The sequence below is a fragment of the Neophocaena asiaeorientalis genome, unplaced genomic scaffold (genome assembly GCF_003031525.2).
Source record: "Neophocaena asiaeorientalis asiaeorientalis breed wild unplaced genomic scaffold, Neophocaena_asiaeorientalis_V1.1 scaffold757, whole genome shotgun sequence".
Taxonomy (NCBI): Eukaryota; Metazoa; Chordata; class Mammalia; order Artiodactyla; family Phocoenidae; genus Neophocaena; species Neophocaena asiaeorientalis.
Genome location: NW_020172686.1, coordinates 292,881 through 302,598, shown reverse-complemented (window position 1 = coordinate 302,598; position 9,718 = coordinate 292,881). Strand labels below are relative to the sequence as shown.

General features: G+C 69.4%; 1 protein-coding gene across 2 annotated transcripts in view; it reads right to left on the bottom strand.

The window, feature by feature from the left end:
* Positions 1-6: 6 nt before the first annotated feature.
* The window catches only part of ULK1 (unc-51 like autophagy activating kinase 1), a 20,075-nt gene continuing 10,363 nt past the window's right edge, over positions 7-9,718 (bottom strand). For both annotated transcript variants that reach the window (XM_024739854.1, XM_024739853.1), the window contains exons 9-27: positions 9,611-9,693; positions 9,185-9,235; positions 8,754-8,842; positions 7,825-7,978; positions 7,107-7,167; positions 6,814-6,903; positions 6,213-6,338; positions 5,618-5,766; positions 5,407-5,493; positions 4,683-4,951; positions 3,830-4,023; positions 3,389-3,498; positions 3,159-3,302; positions 2,662-2,855; positions 2,390-2,562; positions 2,193-2,311; positions 1,631-1,788; positions 706-841; positions 7-611 (exon numbers count right to left, since the gene is read on the bottom strand). In XM_024739854.1, the coding sequence (XP_024595622.1) occupies positions 556-611; positions 706-841; positions 1,631-1,788; positions 2,193-2,311; positions 2,390-2,562; positions 2,662-2,855; positions 3,159-3,302; positions 3,389-3,498; positions 3,830-4,023; positions 4,683-4,951; positions 5,407-5,493; positions 5,618-5,766; positions 6,213-6,338; positions 6,814-6,903; positions 7,107-7,167; positions 7,825-7,978; positions 8,754-8,842; positions 9,185-9,235; positions 9,611-9,693 (2,443 nt within the window). In that variant the 3' untranslated portion in view covers positions 7-555. The remainder of the gene's footprint in view (positions 612-705; positions 842-1,630; positions 1,789-2,192; positions 2,312-2,389; positions 2,563-2,661; positions 2,856-3,158; positions 3,303-3,388; positions 3,499-3,829; positions 4,024-4,682; positions 4,952-5,406; positions 5,494-5,617; positions 5,767-6,212; positions 6,339-6,813; positions 6,904-7,106; positions 7,168-7,824; positions 7,979-8,753; positions 8,843-9,184; positions 9,236-9,610; positions 9,694-9,718) is intronic.

Sequence of the window (9,718 nt, the reverse complement as noted above, 5' to 3'; positions counted from 1 at the left end):
GGAGGGAGGGGTGGGAGCCAGGAGGACACACCTTTTGCTGGGTGGATCCGCCGGGCAGGCCTGGCGGCTTTGGCTTGAGTGGGCATCACGGTCTCGGGGCCTCTGCTCGTCCTCAGCGAGACAGCCCTGGGGTCTGGGCGGGGACGGGGGATGCCCACACATCCCCACCTGCCATCGAGGTGGGTGGGCGGCGCTCACCCCACAGCCCGGAGGTCGCCCGCGGAGAGAAGCGGGCGGGAGAGAAGTTCAGATTGCCGGCTGGGCGGGGAGTTCTGCCCGTCAGCCAGGCCAGGGGACTGGCCTACGTTGAGGTTCTGTGCGGGGCCCTCCAGCGCCCTGAAGTCCACGGCCGCGGAGCCCAGGAGACAGAGACGCAGCCTGAGGCCTGGCTCCGGACGCTGGGTGGGGAGCCACGGTCCTTTCCCCGGCACCAGCGAGTGGTGTCACGGCCGTGGGCTTGTCCCTTCGAGTCCGGCCAGCACGCTGCTCCCCACCCCATGGATCGGCAGTGAAGGTCCAGGCCCCTTGGGCGCCGTGGGCCGGGCCTCCAGGAGGTCAGGCACAGATGCCGGTCAGCAGGGCCGAGAGTCTCCGCTCGATGCACAGCTTGCCTGGAGCGAGGGAGGGAGGGGGGCGGGCACCACGGTGAGCGGGCAGCGGCTGCCCCCTCCCGCCCCCGCTCCCAGGGGCCCAGCGGACACTGACACTTGGCGATGTTCTCCACGTCCGCCTGGTCCGAGAGGATCTGCTGCAGCCCCTCCATGAGCAGCAGGGCCTTGTGGTAGCGCTGGACACAGTCCTCCCGGCGGTGGAACATCTCGTCCAGGGCGGCCGACTGCACCTGCCGGGTGAGGGCGGAGGCTGAGCCCAGCTGCCTTCCACAGAGACGGGGGACCCAGGGCTGACGGCCGCACGAGCCACGGGGCAGCACGCTGTGGCCGCCGCCGGGTCACGCGCAGTCTCGACAGAGGCTTGCTCGCCGCAGGCAGCCGGGGTTACAGGGCAGGCGACCGGCCACCTGCACCGGGCAGAGCACTCCCTCGGTCCCGGTCATGTCAGTGATGGTCACCCCTGGGGGAGGGGGAGCTCGGGGACAAGGAGGCCGACTGTTCCCGAACGTCTCTTCGGGCTGTGTTTTTACTGCACGAGTGAATTTTCTCAAAAACAGGCATTGCCTCAGAAGCAGTGCTTTTTGGGCACAAGGACCCCAAAGCAACAGACGCAGAGCACTGAGCAGGGCCCCTCCAAGCCCCTCTTGCCTTCATGCCGTAGCTCCCAGCTGGGCTGCCTGCGTTGGTTCCCTCTAGAGAAGAAGGAACCAACTCACCTGCTAAGAGCCTTGAAAACCAGGTTCCCCATTTTCCAGGTAAGAAACCTGAGTTTCAGGGAGGGACACGCCTGGGCCGTGGAGCCTCACAGCGAGGCGGAAGCCCAGGTGAGCTCCCGGCTCCCCACCAGGGCTGGAGGGGCCCGGGTGACATTTGCTGGCTGAGGGGACAGCGTAGTGGAACTTCCCACCCCGGGAGTGATGCCCCCTGAAATCCGGCGGAGCTGTGGCCATCAACCCGCCCCTGCCGGCTCCACAGCCCGCTCTCCCGGTCCGGCCCCACGTGGGCCCTGCCTGGCGTACCGTCTGCACCGCGTGGCTGAAGATGAGCTTCTCGGCGGCGACGCTCTGGATGCGGTCGAGGAGCCGCTGCTTGTCTAGGAAGAAGCGCTGCAGCCGCAGGCTGAGGCCTTGGCAGGACACCACACTCGTCTTGTACAGCTCGTTCAGCTTCCGCACCACTGTGGGAGGCGCCCCAGCAGCTCAGGCCGGCCCCCAGCAAGGGAACCCACGCGACCAGCGGGCAAAAGCCCCTCACTCCGTCCCCGGGGCGCTGTCCGACCCCACTTCCTAGGTGCTCTGCCCAGCAACTCACGCTGCGCCTTCCCGCCCCAGGCCCATGGGGGCCCTGCCGCAGGGCCTTTGCACCTGCCCCCCGCCCCCACTATCCTTCCCCGGGCTGGGCCTGCACCAGGTAACCTCCTCAGGAAGGCCTCCCTCGTCACCTCTTCCTCACTGACCTTCTCCCAGAGATAGCTATCCCTCCCTCCCCGACTCCCTTGCCGTGAGCTCAGGGTCTCACGCCCCGAACGCTGCTGCCGCCGCCGCCGCCACCGCCACCACCACCGGCCGAGGCTGCCCTCACCCTGCTTCACGGTGGACGACAGGCAGAGCTTGCCGGCCCGGATCTGGTCGATGGCGGTCTGCAGGCCCGAGGAGAGGAGCTCGGCCGCCTTCAGGTAGAGCACCAGCTGCTCCGCGAAGCTGGAGGGCGGCAAGGACGCGTCAGGGGCGGAGCCCACACTCCCGCTGCCTCCCCGCGGGGCCGCCGGGCACACCCACCTCCACTCGCGGCTCAGCTGGCTGATCTGGTCGGCCACCACGCTCTCCTGCAGCTGGTACTCGGGCCCCCCGGCCGCCTCGCTGGCACTGCCCTTCAGGGCCGCGATCTCCAGGACGTGCTGGACGAAGTCGAGCGTGAAGCGCAGGCTGTGCAGGATCTCCGTGTGCTCTTGCTGGGGAGACGGGGCCACTGAGGGACGCACCTCGGCACCGCCACCAGCCCCGCCCGGACGCCACGCTGGGCCAGGCGCCTGCCCCCGCCCGGCCCTCACCTCCATGAGGGTCTCCTCGGGCAGGTCGGGGGCCTCGAAGGTCACAGCCCCCTCCAGGTTGGCGGCAACGGGGTCGGCAAAGCTGCGGCAGTGGCTGGGGGCGGGTACCTCGAGGGGGGCCTCGCCGTAGGCCCCGGGCGCCAGGTGACGGGCGGAGGAGGAGCCTGCCGAGCCGAGGGGGCTGGAGGGGCCCCCTGTGGGGAGAGGGCCCCCCGCCCGCCCCGTCAGGCCTCCGCCGCTCCGTGACACAGAGCCGGTCCCCACCCCTCCCGGGCCCCCGCCCACTGCAGGGGCACCCCGGAGTCCAGGGCCGGGGCTTCAGGGGCCTGCCTGTGGGAGCCGTGCCCCCGAGCCTCCAAGGAGGACCCTCCCAGGGCCTCGCGTGAGGGTAGCGCCTGGCTCAGCTCCTGACTCTACAGCGAGGGCCCCTCCCGCTTCCTGACGGACGGTGCGGGCCGCTGATCCGCCGCAGCCGTGAGGCCAGCGACGGTCCTCACCTGAGAACACGGTGGCACGGGGGCCCTGGGGCGGCGTGGTCCCGCCGGGGGGCGAGCCCACCGTGAACACCACGGGGGAAGGGCTGCCGGCGCCCCCGGCACGGGCTCCCGGGTACAGGTTCCCTCCGAAGCCAGCAGACGGCCCTGGGAGAGCAAGAGGAGGGGCTCAGGGTCTTCCTGCCGCGGGCGCCCCCACTTCCCAGAGTGCTCTCCGGCGGCCCCCCACGCACCGGTCTCCATGGGCTTTTCCTGCAGGCTGTCCACGCTGCCTGAGTCAGGGGCCTGCGTCCCAAAGGCAGCCTTAAGGAGCAGATCCGTGAGGCGGCCGGCGCTGAGGGACCTGCAGGGTGAAGGGTGGTGAACACGTGCCCTGCGCCACCCAGGGGATCCAGAGACCCAGGCACCAGGCCACCCGCTGCCCAGGGCCGGCCCCCCGGCCCCCCCAGGCAGGGTCTGGGGGCCCCACAGCCTGGTCAGCATGCCCAGCCTGTTCCGACTGTGCTGGCCACCCGGTCCTCCTACCCATCCCGGGCAGTTACTGTCACCCATTGAACAGACGCACAAACTGAGGCTCAGAAGGGGTTGAAGAGGGAGTGAGGTGCCCGCAGACAGCAGGCAGGGCTGGGTCTCTCCTCCCGCAGGCCACGTCAGGGGAGTCCCCACCCACTCACCTGCCAAAGGAGCCCTTGGTGTCCTCGGTGGGCCGCAGGCCGGGGCCCAGCTGCTGCCCCTGGAAGGGCCCCGCCTCGGAGAGGTCGGGCAGCGTCCGGTTCCGAGGCGGCGTCATCACCACGCCCTGCCGGGCCAGGAGAGTCAGCAAGTTCTGGGAGCTGGGGGTCTTGGTGAAGTCGAACGCGGGCACGGCCTACGAGGGGCAGGTTAAGTGCTGAGAACGACCCGCCGCGGTGACGTTAACATCTCAACGGGGTCAGCAGCGCTGGCCTGAGTCTGCAGGGCCCCACGCCGCAAAACCCCAAACTTCTACGACCCAGGTCTGCACAGCAAAGGTGTGAAGGCTGACTCCACCCTGTGCTGGAGGACAGTGACACACGCAGACGCACGCGTCCAACACAGGCCATGCACGTGTGCACCTACGCCCTCACAGAGACACCACGAGGTAGCGGCAGGTTCTGGCCCCATTTCACAGACAGGAAGACTGAGGCAAGGGATGAGCTAAGTAACGCGCCCATGGTGGCAGCCTGGGCTCTCTGGGGCTCTGGATGCTGGGCCAGGGTCGGGACGCTTCCGGTCAAGGGCCAGAGAGCAGGTGTTTTGGCTTTGGGAGCCAGTCTTCGTCACGGGGGTGTGGCCACCCCACACGTGAACGGGGAGACACGGATCCAGCCACCAGCCAGTGCCAGAGGTCTCAGCACAGAGGGCAGGCGCTGCTGCACACCAGCCCTGCCTCTGGCTTCCGGGGCCCCTCAGGTCTTGTGGGAATCCCACCGGGCAGAAAGCCCGGCGGCCCGAGCACATACAGAGCCGCTCCGCACCCACGCCCCTGGAGGCCCGCGGCCCTGTTACCTTGGTCGGGGAGCCCAGAATAGGGGGCAGGGGGTTCCGCTGCAGGAAGTCGGGCAGCTTGGGCGAGCCGCGCAGGGGCCGGCAGGACTGCAGCCCGTGGGAGGGCTGCGGGGGGCTGGCTTGCGGGTGGCCGAACGCCACGCCCAGCGGGTCCGTGGGGGGCTTGGGCAGCTTGGGGCGCACCACCCGCAGGTCGGACAGGTTCGGGGCACTGTGCAGGCGGCAGCCCAGCCCGGCGCTGTGGGGAGAGTGCTCAGGTGCGGAGGAGCCTAGAGCGGGACAGGACGGGCCCAGTCACAGCTGTCCCGAGGCCTGCCTGGACCTGCCCCCACGACCGACCAGGACAGTGCACAGAGACCCCCACGCCTGCTCAGGATTCCCTTTACCCTCGGGGCCCCCTGTGCCGCACTGCACCTACGCTCCACCGCGCACCTGAGGAAACAGGCACAGAGGAGCTGAGACACCTGCGCGAGGTCACACAGCACGGCGGGGTCGGGGTGGGACCTGAGCCCCACAGTGGGCCTCCGGAAGCTGAAGGCTTAAGCTTGTTAAAATAGTCTCACAGAGTTTCCTGCCTTCTTTTAATGCGTAAGAAATGACGGTTGTGAACCAGGAAAACGGCCTCTATCCCAAGCAGTGACAGGCCAGCCCAGGGAGGTCAGCCCAGCTCCTCCGCCCCTCCCCAGCTCCACCGGCACACCCACGGGGCCGGAGCTGCACCTACCTGGACGAGGGGACCTGCCACCCCGCATCTCAGCTGCTTGTGGGGAGGGCGCCCCGCTCCAGCCTGGCCGCTCGGGGATGGTTCCGACTTGGGGGCAAGAGGGGTTGCCAAGGTCAATGTGGGACAGAGAGTGAGTCCCTCCCCCGCCCCCCACGTGGAGACTCCCAGTCCCAGCTCCGAGGCTGGGTCCACCAGCGGCGTGCAGGCTCACCCTGGGGAGACGGCGTGTAGGGCCGGCCCCCACCCAGGGAGAACTTCCTGGACAGGGCGGCTCCGTGCTCGGCGTGAGACGGGGGCGACAGGCTGGCCCGTGCAAAGCCCAGCGGGCTGGTGCTGCCTGACCTGCGGATGGCAGAGGACCTGCGGACGCAAGCAGGCACAGGGTGTGAGGGCCCCGGCCACGCCCGGCCAGGGCCACCAGCATGCCACGTGTCTGTCCCCCTCCGTTCAAGTAACGGGCCTCACCGGCAGCCACAACCCGGTGGGAGCCGCCAGTCCCTGCCAGGGCAGCCCCCAACCCACAGGGGCTTCTGTGAATGACAAAAAAAGGTGCCCTCTCCTCTTCCGAAACGTACAAAACTCGAAGTCAGTTTTGTGGACACGAGACACTTCACTGACATCTACCAGAAAGCCTCACGGTACGGCCTGAGCGCCAGTGTGTCCACAGAGCGGCAGTGCCGACAGTCGTGCAGTGTGCAGTCTGCACAGCCGTGCGTGTGAGACGGCCCCGCACCGTCCGAGTGGGCCGCGTGGGGCCCTCGCTACGGTCCTCTAGGATGTGCCTGGCCACGGGGGCCCGCACTCACCGCGCCGCCTGGGACCGGGTGGGCGACTGAAGGCTCTGCTCGATGCGCTGGTAGTTCTGCACCTGAGTGGGGACTGGGATGGGGGCCGAGGCCCCGCACCTGCTGCTGGAGGATGCCCCGGCCCGGCTGTGTGGGGAGAGAGGCTGGGGTCACCGCGGCTGGGGCGCTGGGCTGAACCCCAGGCCCTAACATCCCGGGGCAGAGGCCACGCCGGGCCACCTGCTTCCTCGTTTCTGCACATGGCCAGCACTGCTTCCCTGGTACCCCATGCCCCCCAGTCTCTGCATCCAGGTGGCTTCTGGCTGGGACCAGCCAGTAGCGAGGTTGGGCCAGCTCCCGCTGGCACTGGGAGTCACTGCCTGCTTCACCCCACAAGCTCGGGAGTGGGGGAGGGAGCGACGACACTGGTCTCTGGTGGTTCCGGTAACCACCCCTGGGCCCCAAGCCCACCCTGCATCCCTTCCTTCCACTGGACCACCCACAGGGCCCTGGCACCCTGCCGGGGCTGAACGAAGGCAGGGCCTCTGGACACAACCGTTTCCTGCAGGATACGAGTGGGGCTGGGGCGCTGTGATGCTGACTGCGCCCCGGGCCCGCTTACCCTGAGGGGCTGAGGGAGCTGCTGCAGGGCGGGGAAGGAGACGGGGTCCGGCCGCGGCTCTCCAGGCCAGCAGAGGCCGCCAGTGAGCTCCTGGCGGGGACAGGGCGGACGGCAGGGCCTCACATTCAGGCCAAACCAGCGCAGACCCTGGCCCCTCCTTGGGACTCCGTCCTGCACTGGGCACAGCAGACTCGGCACTTCCCAAACCGTCTGACCCAGGCAGGTCAGGGGACAGCCTGAGAGTAGGCGTCGCCCTCCCCGCAGAGCCGGCGGGTCTCGGGCTGGGGGCTTACCCGCTGCACATCAGGCTGTCGGGTGGCGGCTTGGCACCGACCGCCTCGGCCACCAGGTCACCTGTGGATGGGACACGGGTGAGGCTGGGCCCAGGCACCTCTTCCTGGGCGGGCCCAGGCCACGGCGAGCCCAGCACTCTCCCGTCCCCGCTTCTGTCGCTCACGCTGACAACCCCCTTTGCCTGTCTGGACCTCACGGCACTCGGAGACCCTGGTACCCTCCCCACGCGCCAGCCTTCAGAGAACCCCAGGCTGGGTGTCCACACCTCCCAATCTGGGCCTCACCCCTCCTCCAGGACCGCTGGGTCCCCACCTTCCCGCTGCCCTCCTTGAGCTGCCAGTGGCTGGGTACAGGGCCTCTCCTCCCCTGCAGAGCCAAGCCGACAGGCTCAGGGTGGCCCGTCGGACACCTGGGCCCGCTCCCACCTGGCCCCGGCTCAGGAGTCTCAGGGCGGCCAAGGCCGTGAGAGAAGTGCCAGCACTCGGGGTGGCGAGGGGAACTGAGGACCTGAGAACAGAGCTCTGCGGGGTTGGGTGGGGGGCAGCAGCTCCCCCCTCGGAGCAGGCGCCCTGGACGCTCCGCGGCGGGCAGGACTCAGCTCTGACTCTTTGGCCAGGCTGATCTGGGGTAGTAACTTCCAGAAGCCCCTTCTTAGGGGTTCCGTCTGGCATGTCTGCAGCGATCTCCCTGCCCACCCCTGCCTGGTGGCCCCCTGACCTGGAAACTGGGCCGGGACCATGACGAAGTCATCAGTGTCACAGGACGAGTCCTTGCTGCTGCCGCCCGAGTCCCGGGAGCCCTGCAGGAAGCCGGCGGCCTCGGCCGGGGAGGTCAGGGTCTTCTGGAGCTGCTGCTGCATCTCCCCCAGGGACTGGGGGTCAGAGGGGAGGCCGCTGAGACCCGGCCCCAGGGCCTGGGTGAAGGGGGCCATGGGGACGAGGCAGAGGCTCTGCACGTTCTCCTCCCTCAGGCCGCTGCTTCTCCGGTGACCCCCCCCACGGGAGTGGTCACCTCACGGAGCCCCCTGCTGCCCAGCACGAGGAACCGCTTGGCCCCCAAAGGCTCCAGAGGCCCCGTGTCAAGCGACTCCCCCACTGCCCCCCGTGGCCCTGCACAGCGCTCGGGAGGTGGGGCGTCTGGAAGGTCCACCTTCGGGCGTGAGCGAGCTGTGCTCTCCGCCACCAGCCTGGCCCTGGCCCCCGCCTGGCAGGACGGACGGACAGACAGACGGCCCAAGGGAGGTTCAAGCCCCAGCGCCCCCGCCCCCGAGCACAACCTCGGCAGACCTCACCCCAGCCCTGTGACGGGGACGCGGGCTGCGGGGCGGGTGGGCTCCCAGGACACCGGGCCCCCACCCGTGGCCACCCGCGCGCCCGTGCACATGCAGGCGCGGAGCTGACACGGTGCTGAAGAGACCGACGGGACACAGGGACCCTGAAGCAGGCCTCCACCCGCTTCTAACTCTGCCACGTTCACAAGCAGAACGTTTCTGAGTCTGGTGTGACGAGACCAGACGACACAGCAGAAATAAAGGCGCGAGCTGGGGCGGGGCGGGGCGGGAGCCCGACGAGGTTCCTGCGGACGCCTGCACGCCCCGAAGCCGAGGCGAGAGGAGCCCGCAGCCTGCCGCCCTGCGCGTGACTCACCGGTGGGGAGGCCAGGTGTGAGGTGGAGCTGCTGCTGGAGCTGCTGCCGGACCCCGAGCTTGGGTACGAGGGCACGGGCACGGGTGGGGCTGGCAGAGGGCGCGGGTCAGCACCCGTCAGCATGGGATGCTCCGCTCCCACCCTGCCCATGTCAACCCCACTCCGAGCACAGCTGCCGGCTCGGGACCCGCCCCGCCCCAGAGGAACCCGGGGACCGGGAGGGGACCTGTGCGAGGGCCCGCCCTCACCTCTCCAATCCCACTGCACCAAGTCAGCTGAGCTCGAGCCCACCCCCTGGCCTCGGGGGCCCCTGGGGACCACAGGCTGGAGGAGGGCTGAGGAGCTGGTAGCCCCCAACCTCCCGGGGTGGGGCTGGCAGCCCACAGGGAGAAGGGGGGGCACGGGAGTGCCGAGACCCTCAGGGGACTCACATTTCTTCACAGCGGCACTGGAGTCAAGGAAGGGGTGATGGAAAAACTCATCTGCAGGAGGAGGGATGGGCCCGGGCTCAGGAGGGTTGAGGCCAGGCCCCGCCGTCCCCTGGGCCCTGTCTCCGCTGCCTCACTCCAGGAGCGGAGGGAGGCAGAGCCCCAGCTGGCGCCCCCAGTGCGGCCCAGGCCCGGATCCACGCCCCCTGCCCACGGTTTTCCCAGCAGTGCTGCCCATTGCAAAACCGGGGATTTTACCGTCTCCGCTGCTGGGAAAGGAGCTGCGGGCCCCGGGAAAAGCCACTCACTGCCACCACAGGGCCCCTGGGAGTGGGGTGTGCAGGACGTGGGGGGCAGGGGCACAAGCCCGAGGGCCCTGACCCCCCAGGCCTGTCGGGCGAGGTGGCGGGCCAGCCACGCGGTGCTCACCGAAGTCCATGCGGTCTCTGTGGTTGCGCTGAAGCAGAGACAGGAGCAGCTGTCTCAGCGGGGCCGAGGTCTCCCGGGGGATGCTGGGGGCACAGGGCACCACGTTGA